The following is a 12,927-nucleotide window of genomic DNA, read 5'->3' as shown; positions in this document are numbered from 1 at the left end:
GAAACAATTTATGTGGTGATGAATGAATATTTGTATGAATATATTTATTTTATTATAAATAAAATATTTGGTGAATGTCTTTATTTAACATACATTTTCAAGTATAAATGCTCTTCATTTGGAAAAGTAACCCAAATTATTATCAATTCAGAATTTTTTAACACCACTGTACTCCTTCACTTTACTTACAGTAATAAAAAACTACAATAATAAAAAGCATCTACTAATACATAAAGATACATATATACAAATGAATATTGTACAGTAAATTAGTTGATGTGTAAGAATAAAGTAAAAAAAAGGTGGAATCTTAAGGCCAGTTCACTAAAAACAATAACTATAAAGACAACGATAACTATTTTAGCGTCCACAACAACGCACAGTGAAGTTCAGTTAATTATAAATATGCACTGACATTTTGTCATCTGCCACTTAAAATACTCAAGCTCTTAAAATTCGAGTGGGTTTTGATTGGCTGTCAATATTTTTTATCATTCATCAGCTGGAGAATATCGATGTGAAAGTGATTCCAACAATATTGTCCACCTGTGTCGTTATCGTTACAGCTGTGATGTGGACTTCTATATTCTCATACAATTAGAACAATAATTAAAACTTTATTGTTATAGTTATCATCATTCTTAGTGTGAACAGCAGTTGAATTATATATATATATATATATATATATATATATATATATATATAAATATACATACACTACATATACATATATATATATAAAAGCAGTTGAAAGATGATAATTCAGCTATTTATCTGACATCAGTACAATTAATCTGACTCCAATAAAGTTGTTATTCATATACCTTTGAACAATTACTGATGTACTAGGGCTGTAAAAAGTTACACCCAAATTGCAAACATACCAAGATATCATATTCACTAATCTGCAGACGTTCCTTCAACTATTTTTCGTTTTGACCAAAGACACTCCTGTTATGAGTGCAGCTGTAAACATTGCATTAAACACTGAAAAGATGATGAACATAAACAACCATGGGGATATCTGAAAATAAAAAAGAGGTTTAATGTGTAACATTTAAGATAATAATATCAGTGTGCATGCATTGTTATTTTAGTGAGTTCCTAAGATGTTGATGGTCTGGTGCCATAAAATATTTGTGGAGCTGCTATACTCTGTAAAGTTTATGTTTTAGTCAAATACATGTGTAATAATAAGCAGTTTACGTGAACATGGAATGGCTCTATGTACACAAATATAATATATACGACAAGAAATTGTAAAGTTCACTTACCCTCTTTTCCGCAGTACGATTCTGATTTTCTGCAGACATACAAATGCAAACAAATGAGACTGTATGGACATTATTAAAATAGATTGCGATATGGATCTATATGGATCGTTTTTTACTGTGGATATCATGCATAAGGAAGTACACACAACTGTGCCTGGGTGTGACTAATAACACATGAATTCTTTAAAAGTCCATAAAGTTTATTTATGAGGTTTGTGTGTTAATCTCACTAGTGCCTTGAGTTGGTTGGTACCAAGAATACTTACTTCTTGACCTGTATTTTTCCATCTGTTCACAGCAAACTGAGCCAAGATAAAGCATGAACTCCCAAACAACAAAAACTCCCATTAATAATGGCAGCCAGCGCTCTTGAAAGCACCATATTTCAAAGAATATTGCAGTTGCTACAGTACAAAAAAATAAAAAAAGAGGATTATAACCTAATGATTCATTATTAGGTAAATCTGAATTCGTTTTTAATAAGTTTGCATGAGATTTTACATGAATATTTACACCTACACCAATCTCCAAAGTAATGGAAAAAGCAATATATACTACGAACAAAATTTTTACAAAATACTTTAATGCACTATTAAAGAATGTGAAAAACTGAACCTTACTTGTAATGATAGTATTCATTAGGCCAACAATTATAATGGCACAGAGCCAACACTTCCTTCTGTAATTCAAAGTTTTTAGACCATTAAATTCAAAATGATGGTCAATGGCAGACAAAACCTGTTTGGAAACAGTTATTTCTGCAGTTCTGTCTGGTAACACTAGAGACACTGATATGTGAAGATTACACTCACAATTCATGGCTTGGTCCACAGTAAAGGAAAACGGTGAGAGTGTGCAGCAGGCTTGAAACCATGGCAGCCACTGTCAAAGCACTAAACACAATCTGCAAACTATCACACTCACACGCACACTCATACTGACACAAAAACATACACAGCAATGGAAAAATAAATTAGATGTCATTGCTATGGTTTCTTTTTCTTCTTTTCATTTTTTATATGTCATAAGCAAATAACCAGTTTAGAAGAAGTTCAGTCTAGTAGAAAAAAATCTTACTTTAATTAGTTTTATTAGTACGAAGATGACAGCAATAGTTTTGGAGGCTGGTTCAAAGACAGACGCAATCATGGTGGCCTGTGAAGAGAGACATAATTTGCCAAATACTTAAAATATATTAAATTATGAATTCAGTATGGAGTAAACTGGAGGACACCACGCATATCAGTTATCAAGATTTAAAACTACCTGTCTTATTATATTAATGACTTTAAAAAAAAAACTTAATATATTTAGTGCATTCTGCAGTTTTTTTGACACACTTACCATTTTTGACGCTGGTCTGAAAATCATCAGGAGAGAAGAGCCTCCAAGAAAACACAGTCGACTGAATAATAACAGTGCTAAAGCATATCTCTGATGTGTGTATAGACAGACAGACATACACGTACAGATACAAACACATAAATGAAAATATGTACAAACATGCAAAGTTAAAAAACATATAATCATGGATGCATATTTTAATAACCACAGCATGCAGATTTAGTGGGTGAAAATGATATTCATGGAGACCAAAAAGTGGCAAAAATGCAAAATTTGTGAGAGAGGGTCATTCTAGACTGCAAAAACTAATTAAATCATTTTTTTGCCCCAATTTACAAACTGGACAAGCTGACGTTAGTTGGCGAAAGTCAGAGCCAATCTGCATATTTGAATTGACAGATTACATAGAAAATCGCCTAGTGTATGAAGATTACAGTTTCTGATTTTTTAGCTTCAGGACTATGATCCATCCATTCAGAGGATAACATGTTTGATAGATGAGCCAATTTTAGAACACATATTGTTTTCATTTGGCACAAGTCTCCTAGCAACATGGCACATGTTTCGTCTCGAGTTTGTTGTGTTTTGAACGACTTAAAAGTGTGGTAGTGTGGGATCCTCAGTCATTTACTGTACAATGTTTTCCAGCTGTAACTATGAAACTATTTGCAAAGTCAGCAAGAGTATGTTGCTTAGTGTTTTAAAATCTGTTTAGATTTTAAAAGTCGAGTAATGTAGCAGCATGCATATAATCTACATACCATATATTGTAGACACTGAGGCGGCGATGCTAGTGCAACTACAAGAAAATGAAAAGAAAAGTGTTATATGTAAAACACTGGTTTTTAACTGGTTTGGTATTTAGTTTGTTTTGTTTTTTTGTAACTGTAGCATATGAGTTTTTATTTGTGTACTTGTGGCTTCAGAGGTCAGTGATGCAGTCTGTGTCTGTGACATATCTGTGAGGAATATTAAAAGCAGAACAACAGTATTTCCTCAGCGGGGGTATATATATATATATATATATATATATATATATATATATATATATATATATACAGTGCTGCCCGAAAAACTTGTGAACCCTTTAGAAGAATCACCCCCCTTTAAAATAATCTCATTTTAAATCAATACAGACACAAATGAAGACGTACACAGTTATATTTACACACAGCAACATATACCAACCAAAACAAATATAAAACAACAAAAAGACATAAAAAAAAAAAGAAAAAAAAAAAAAATAACAAAAAGGATGAGTTGGAAAATGGATCACCCCCTCCTAAAAATGACTGGTAACTCAATGAGGTGTAGCTAATCACTTTTTCAATGGCACACAAAGCCATTTGACTTTCAACTGTGATCAGCTGTGATCATTTTGATTAGCTCAGCATGATAAGAGCTTTCCTAGAGAATTTCAGTCATTGGTAGTGCAACTGTCACCCATAATCAGCTATGTCAAGAGGATAAAGTTGTGGACAGGCTTTATCTCAATCAAAGATCAATCAAAGGCTTTATCAATGCCTAGAAGCACAGTGAGGTCTATTATAAGAAGTGGAAGGTATTTGGTTAAACACAGAGCCTCCCTGGATCAGTACATCACTACAAACTGGATGAAAGAGTCAGGAGGAAACTGGTCAGAGAGGCGAACAAGAGGCCTACAGCAACTCAGCAGTTGCAGGAATTTATGACAAAGAGTGGTCATTGTGTGCATGTGACAACAATATCACAAATTCTCCACAAATGTGGCTTTTATGGGAGGGTTGCAAGAAAAAAGTCATTCCTCAAGAAAGGCCACATGCAGTCATGACTGAGCTTTGCCAAAACGCACCTTGAAGACTTTGAGGCAGATGAGACTAAAATTGAAATATGTGGCCTAAACATCAAACGATATGTCTGGCAGAAATCCAATACAACTCACCATCCAAATAACAGTATTGCTCCAGTAAAGCATGGAGGTGGTAATGTCCTGTTTTGGGGGTGTTTCTCTGCAGCAGGGACTGAAGCACTTGACAGGATAGAAGGAAAAATTAATGGGGCAAAATGCCATCAAATTCTTGAGGAAAGTCTGATGTCCTCTGCCAGAAGAGTTGTCAATGGGAAGAACGTTTACCTTCCAACATGACAATGACCCAAAACACAGCAAAACTAAGCACACAGTGGATGAAGGAGAAAAGGTCAATGTCCTTTCATGACCTAGTCAGAGCCCAGACTTAACCCCTATTGAAAATCTGTGGAATGACTTGAAGACTGCAGTCCACAAATGCCCACCATCAAATTTAACTGAACTTGAGCAGTTCTGCAAAGAAGAGTGGGCAAATAAAGCAAAGTCTAGATGTGCAAAGTTAGTGGAGACATAGACATATCCCCACAGACTAAAGGCTGTAATGAAAGCAAAAGGTGGTTCAACAAAATACTGACAAAAATGTGGTGATACTTTTTCCAACTCTTTGATTCTGTGATTCTGTTTTTTTATTTTATTTCTTTCTTTCTTAAATGTTGGTGTTATATCTTTTACTTGGATGGTGCAGCTGAATAAAACAAAAACAGTGTCTGTCTTCATTTCAGGCTGCAAAAGTAACAAAATGTGATTATTTTAAAGGGAGTGATTCTTTTTTATACCCACTGTATGACACAAAACATAATTTTTGCATGAAAGTAGACAAAGAGAACCCAATCTAACAAATTAGACAAAAATATTTTATTTGTCATTTATTTATTGAGAAAAATGACAAAGTGTTACATATCTGTGTATCAAAAGTATGTGAATCTTTGCTTTCAGTATCTGGTGTGACCCCTTTTGCAGTAATAACTGCAGGTAATGCAGTAATAATGCAGGTAATAGGATTGTGGAAAAAATTTGGGTCATATTTATGCAGAGATATAGAAAATTCTAAAAAAGGGGTTCACAAACTTTGAAGCAGCACTGTACACACACACACACACACACATATATATATGTGTGTGTGTGTGTGTGTGTGTGTGTGTGTGTGTGTGTGTGTGTGTGTGTGTGTGTGTGTGTGTGTGTGTGTGTGTGTGTGTGCAGACTCAGAAAAAAAAAATTTTTATTTTTATTTCCAGCAAATGTTGTTTTAACATAAAAAGTTAGACAACTGAGACACACAATGAGCAAGTTTCACATTGTCGAACAGAAATGGAACAATGAGTCCATGAAAAGAGAGGCACACTAGCAACTGACGCTAGAGGCTGTGGTCATTGGTGTCCTTGTTAGTGTGCCCACCTCCCATGCCAGAAATGCTGGTTCAAATCCTGCTTGGAGTGACTGAGGGGAGTAGATGTATTACACAGGCAATGAGGACTGCAGATGTGGCCAGAACAATAAACTGCAATGTCCGTAAATAAACAATAAACTGCGTCCTGCCGGAAGACTCTGCAACGCATAGTGAGAGCAGCTGAGAAGATCATTGGTGTCTCTCTCCCCTCCCTCCAGGACATTTATGGAACCCGTCTCACTCGAAAAGCCCTCTGCATTGCAGGTGATCCCACTCACCCCGTCACACAGCTTCTTCAGTCTGCTCCCATCAGGGAGGAGACTGCGCGAGTCTCCAGGCCAGGACCAGCAGACTGAAGGACAGCTCTCATCCATCAGGCTGTCAGGAAGCTGAACTCGCTCCCGAACTTACCCCCCCGTCCCTCTTCTGCCCTAGGCACCACTGAACTATGAAACCCCCCCCCCAGGTCCCACATCCCCAGGTCCTTCCACCCCCCCTCCCTCTAACATACGAATGTCATGCACCAGTCACTTTGTGCAGCAGTGGTCTGCTCACTACCTCATTCACCATGGATCTGACATCATTCTACCTCCTCATCAGTCAGTTTAATAAAATAACTGCTCTGAGCCCTTTGTCACTTTGTCACTTTTAATCAGACTGAATAAGCTATTTTTTTTATGCACTAAAAAATCTTTTTATCTGCACTGTTTGTTCACTGGTTTGCACTCTATCTGCCATGTGCCTTGCGCTGCTTTTATTTAACCTTATTTTTATTTTATTTTTTTCTATTATGTCTTTTTTACATTCCCTTATTGTATAGTTTTTTATCTTATATTTTATATTTGATCTAGATTTTTAGGCTCTACTGTTAGTGTTATCTGTATGCACCGGGGGTCTGAGAGTAACGCAATTTCGATTCTCTGTATGTATGTACTGTACATGTGGAAGAATTGACAATAAAGCAGACTTGACTTGACTTGACTTGACTTGACTTGATATAAGACCCCAAGACTGAGCTACAAGGAGACAAAAAGGACAGCTGATCTTCCTTGCAGTGGCACACCGCATGTGTTCCTCCAGAAGTGTTCAAGATCTTGCAAGTGCCTTGGTGGAAGGGTGAAGTAACATCTCACAGCAAGAACTTGTAAATCTGGTGCAGTCCATGAGGATGGGATGCGGTGTAGTACTTAAAGCAGCTGATGGCCACACAAGATACTCACTATGGCAAGCTGTTTTGACTTTTTAGGATATGCATTCTTGATATCAACAATTCAATTTTCACTAGTTAAAATGTTTATTCTTGATATCAGGAATTAGATTTCCACTAGTAACAATTGCTATTTTTGATATCAGCAATTGTATTTTCACTATATGTCACCATAGGCTGCCATTCAAATTTAATTGCTGATATCAAGAATTACTTTCTTACTAGTTGAAATTCCAATTTCACATATCAGAAATACAATTCTTATTAGTAAAAACCTTTATTTTTGATATCAGTAATCAAATGGTTACTAGTACATGATGAATGCAACCCTTTATGAATGGATTTACATTGTAGCCAAATGTCATTTCTTCAGTGTTCTCACATAAAAAGGTATAATAAAATATTTACAAAAATGTGAGGGGTGTACTCACTTCTTTGAGATACTGTATAGTGCTGTACTACAGGGACAGTTCTAGACCCTTTTAGGTGGGCTTTAGCCACCCTATTTGTCGTCTCAGCCCCCTAAAACTATAATCAGCTATCTGAACGATCAGACCAGTGCTGCTTCCTCATGAAAGTTTATCATTCTTGCTTTTAATAAGGCCAAGACGGCACAAGTGAGGTCTCAATGTGGTATTCACGTGCTGTGATATCATTACTGTGTACACACACTATTAAAATAGCCTACACACAATATTATGTCACAATAACTGTCTTGACGAGTATCCAAGTAAACACGTAGAATTTTTAAAGTTGGATTTACTAAAAAATTTTTTTTAGTAAATCCAAGTCGGTTACATCTTAACAGTTAAGAAAATGTAAGTATAACACTAATTATGCTAATATTGTTAATAAAACAAAGGAAAAGCAGAGAAGCACTCACTGCTCTTAACTTAGTAACTTATGTAACTTTAATAGGTAAAAGTGTATGTTTATTTCGTAATACAGTTTTCATAAGCACTGTAAAATAATGTTTATTTAGGAAATTTGTATCTTTGTATCTAATGGTCTCTCTGAGGGCTAAGCCCCCCTGAGGATGAAACCCTAGAACCGCCCCTACATTTAAAATGAAGTCACCAGTTTATTTATATCTTTAGAGATAACATGTAGTCTCAATTCCGTTTTATTTTGTGTTGTTTTGCCAAAACAACACTCAATGTTGAAAGGGACAGTAGAGACAATCACACTTCCAAAACAGAAAAAATATTTATTAATTATTTAATGATACAATTGTTGTTAGGTCTTAAGTAAACACATTTATAATTACAAACTTAAAACAACAACACTATAGTCTAATAAAATGGGATAATAAGAATTATTATAATAGCCTAATAATAATAATAATAATAAAAATAAGCAATGAACCAGATGGGCAAGATTACACAATTCTAATTAAATCGCTGTCCATTCTCCGAACCAACTACAATTGGTTGACTGTTATTCATGTCTTAACTTTCAGAAGAGTGTATCAGTGCAGTGCCATATTTAACGTAACATTGAAATGGCTGGGACAGACATGAGAAGAGGTTCAATAGACTTTATCATTCATCTTGTCCACCAATGCTTCAAGAACTGGACAACATGTTATATAAAAATAATGCCTATTAGGACACGACTCATTCATTTAGCCTAAATACAACGTCCAGTAAAACGTTTGTATGACACATTATTATCTGTTATATTGTTCCTTTTGGTTGTATTTTTTATTTGATGTAGGCCTATTAGAAGAAAGTGTAATAAAACCAAAAATAAACACATGAAAAAACGACATTAAGTTATTTTTTATGTTAAAACTAAATTAATGCGTTGTTCATTTTTCCTTTAATTATCCGAAGGACTTGGTGGCCAATAAAAAGAAACAGCATAATTTCTTTTTTTTTTTTTTTTTTTCAATTAACAAAAAATTACAAAAAAATGAATCCAGCCATAATATAATTTTCAAGTTTCACTGACAAAACAAATAAAGGAGGAGCCGTTTCTGCGCATGGATGTTCTTCTGCCATCTTTGGCCAATGCTGACACTAAAATGAGGATTGTGGGAAAACTGGATCTGATTAATATTCATGATCTCATTACCATAGCTATTCTTACCTGTAAAAATGGCATTTCTACATATCTGTAAAAGTATTTTTACTAGTTAAAATGTTATTTAAGATATCAGTAATTCTATTTTCACTAGCTGCAAGGGCAATTTCAGATATCAACTGCCTTTGTTGATATCAATAATTACTTTGTTACTAGTAAAAATGTGAATTCTTGATATCAAGAATTCAGTTGTTACTAGTTGAAATGTTAATTCTTGATATCAGTAAATGTATTTCAACATTACATTTGTTATTTCTGATATCTAAAAATACATTTCTGATATCAATATAATTTCTGATATCTAAAATTGGTTTCTTACTAGTAACAATCACATTCATGATATCAGAAATGAATATTGTCAATAGTGACAATTAAATTGTTGATATCAAGAATAGACGTCTTTACTAGTAACCAGGGGATTACTGATATCAAAAATAAAGGTTTTAACTAGTAAGAATTGTATTTCTGATATGTGAAATTGGAATTTCAACTAATAAGAAAGTAATTCTTGATATCAACAATTGATTTTGAATGGCAGCCTATGGTGACATTTAACTAGTGAAAATACAATTACAGATATCAAGAATTAGCATTTTAACTAGTGAAAATTGAATTGCTGATATCAAGAATTCATATCCTGAGAATGAAAAAAGTCAAAACGGCTTGCCTATTGCCATTCCCAGGATATAAATTATTGATAACAAGAATTATCATTTTTACTAGTTGAAATGTAATCCCTGATATCAAGAATAAGCATTTTAACTAGTGAAAATGAAATTATTGATAACAAGAATTATCATTTTTACTAGTTGAAATGTAATCCCTGATATCAAGAATAAGCATTTTAACTAGTGAAAATGAAATTGTTGATATCAAGAATTAACATTGTTACTAGTGGAAATGTAATCGCCGATATCAAAAATATCAATTGTTACTAGTAGAAATCTAATTCCTGATATCAAGAATAAACATTTTAACTAGTGAAAATTGAATTGTTGATATCAAAAATTCATATCCTGAGAATGAAAAAACGGCTTGCCATATACTCACTGCGACTTATGATATTGACCCCCTTTGTTCAGGGACACATTATTCAATTTCTGTCCGTCAAATGCCTGTGAAATTTGTTCAGTTTATGTCTCAGTTGTTTAACTTTATATTTTAATTTTTATTTTAATATTTACAGGTTAAAGAAATTGCTGGAAATTAAAACAGTTGAAAGGGAGGATATTTCTTTTCCATTTTAATCTGTTTAATTACACAATGTGGCGATTAATTAATCTAATTAATCACAAATTAACTGCACATCAAAAAAGAAATTACCCTCAAAGGGTCATTTAAACCCATTATTGTGTTGAATAAGAAAAACATCAAACAGACATCACAAAAAGTAGCTTTAGGAAGAATTATTTGATTTGATTCAACACAGAATTTACTACACATAAACTTTTAGGCCACAATGGCGTAACAAACTGTGGAACATATATATTCTTACCTGTTGGACTTGTTTGTGTACTGTGACTGGTGGATTCAGTGGTGGGTGATGCAGTCGTCGTGAGTATGATCGGCTTCCTTAGCCAAAAAATACTGAAATCTTCAACGAAAGCAGCTCTGAATTGACAATTGAAGATCAGAATTACAAACTAAACGCAATAAAAGTGTAAAGATGTTAGATTAATTTCGTTTTATTAGGTTGCACAGTAAAACTACCTGAAGAAAAACACTCCAGTCTCTTCGGGGATCCACAACACATTAACTATCGTTTTTCTTTGGTTATTACTTTGAGCCACAACACGGTCCTGATAATATATCCATATCATAAATAGTGCAAGTCAGTTTAGGGAATTAATTGCTACTAACATTTAACACATGGTGTAAAAATGTATAAAGAATGGATAACTAATATGTGTAGGCCTAGTCGTGGGTGCAGGGCAGGACTCACATCACAGATGAGTATGCTGTTGTTCGGTTCAGTCTGGATTAAATGAAACCTGCCAGCAGACGCACACTCATCACACTTACGAGCGTCCAACATGAAACCTTTAAATTGAGCCGAAGCCCTAAGCGAGACTGTGGTGAAACGAGAGATTTAGAATTGACACATCTGAAAAGCCATTATGTTTTACACCGATCAAATAAAATTAAATAAAGTGAGAAAATATACCAATAATGTTCTTTCCCAGTTCAGAATCTGTCACTTCTTTATATTCTGGTTCGATCTTGAAGGGGGCTTCACCGTTTTGTGCTGGTTTACTGGAAAAAGAATTATAATAAGAAAAAGTACTAATCCTGCCATGACATATCCAGTAATTTAACGCACATTTCCGTTAACATTAAAACACAACCTAGTGCAGTGCAAAATTCAGGTAAAACACCCGTAGAAAAATAAATATGGAAAATTCCGTAACAGTGTATTTATGCACCATTCTTACATACCCATGATTGATATCCATTCTTTGACATTCACCCGCCAATAAAGATCCATCGCTGTCACAGGTGATGAACTCCAGCATGGTAAATCCAAATGAAAGGAAAAGGAGACCGCACGAATTGTACATCTGAAATGGCCAAAAATCACGAAAACAATCACAGACATTTAAAATACACACTTTTGACCATTTGTGTTTAAAGATTATTATGAATTTAAATTGCAATTAAGATATGACAGAAGCCTACGTTGTTATGCGCTTTGCTGATCGAAGAGAGGAATAAAACCTTATGTCTTGCTGTCAGTCGAATCTGTACATTGCCCTTTGGCTCAAAGTTAAGTTGGCTGAAGGCCCTCTTTTGGCCAATCCAGGTATTACGATAAAAGAAATAAATAGCAGCTTTGTATTCTGGGGTAATAATTGTCCTGCCCCAGTTAAAACATGACGTGCACAGGGAAGTACATATTACTGGATGACTGATGACCACAGTTCTAGTTTAAAATAATAAAGTATAAAGTAAACATCGGATCAACAACAAGGATACAGAGCCAATATTTCCTTCTGTAAGTAAAGGTTTTTGGGTTAAATTCAAGCGAGGATGCTGTAACTCTCTACCACAGGCTGAATGTGAGAGAAAGTTAGTCCTGCGAAAATCGGACCTTAATTGTAAGTTCATGTCCTATATAATGAAAACATTAATAAACAAATAGTACAGTCCAGCATTCTTTGATAAAAGAGAGCTGAAGACTTTTACGTTCGGTTCATCAAGTTTGTGTAAACTCTGATGATTTCTTTTTTTTTTTTTTTTATTCAAAAATCAGCACACCAGTAGGAACCAGAATCCAAAACAGAATATATATATTTGCCATCTAGAATTTAATATGGAAATGATTTGCCCAAAATGCCTAATATTACCTAATTTGATGATGCTGAGTTTAAAAAAATCATCACATACAGTTTTTTTCCTTTCACAAAATAGGAAAAAAAATTCAAATCATCTCTTCTTCAGCTTTAATGCACTTAAAAAAATAGCCAAAGCAGTCAATTGGTTTTAATGACAAAAAGTATTCAAAATGTATCATTTAATTTATATTATGCAACAGAATGGGGAAAAAAGTATTCAAATACTCCATTTAATGCCAAAGAACTTTTGGTCATTTTTGCATTTTCTTCTGTCTCTGACATAATTCTTTAACCTTGAAATCAGGATTAGGCATAAAATATTGTCTTCAGAATCATTCACAAAATCAGCTAAGAACTGAACAAAGTATTGTAACCTGGCCCAGAGGAAGACATGAAGACATGAAAACATGAATCATGTCTTTATGATAGTTTGATTAAGGAATAATACAAGA

The 12,927-nt window shown here is 34.1% G+C and overlaps 1 protein-coding gene across 2 annotated transcripts; it reads right to left on the bottom strand.

The window, feature by feature from the left end:
* Positions 1-730: 730 nt before the first annotated feature.
* Positions 731-11,927, bottom strand: LOC122145915. Of its 2 annotated transcripts, XM_042762071.1 has the most exons (15): positions 11,820-11,927; positions 11,580-11,701; positions 11,308-11,396; positions 11,086-11,213; positions 10,854-10,942; positions 10,639-10,754; positions 3,533-3,577; positions 3,380-3,417; positions 2,619-2,708; positions 2,352-2,429; positions 2,087-2,211; positions 1,895-1,953; positions 1,541-1,678; positions 1,275-1,303; positions 731-1,024 (listed from the first exon to the last, which is right to left on the bottom strand). In XM_042762071.1, the coding sequence occupies exons 2-15, from the start codon at positions 11,699-11,701 to the stop codon at positions 920-922; spliced, it is 1,251 nt and encodes a 416-aa protein (XP_042618005.1). In that variant the 5' UTR covers positions 11,820-11,927; the 3' UTR covers positions 731-919. The 2 variants fall into 2 exon arrangements, with proteins under 2 accessions (XP_042618005.1, XP_042618006.1); XM_042762072.1 differs by lacking the exon at positions 3,533-3,577.
* Positions 11,928-12,927: the final 1,000 nt, after the last annotated feature.

The sequence above is a fragment of the Cyprinus carpio genome, chromosome A8 (assembly GCF_018340385.1).
Source record: "Cyprinus carpio isolate SPL01 chromosome A8, ASM1834038v1, whole genome shotgun sequence".
Classification (NCBI taxonomy): Eukaryota; Metazoa; Chordata; class Actinopteri; order Cypriniformes; family Cyprinidae; genus Cyprinus; species Cyprinus carpio.
The sequence above is the reverse complement of the archived record's forward strand: the minus strand, read 5'-3'. Positions and strand labels throughout refer to the sequence as shown.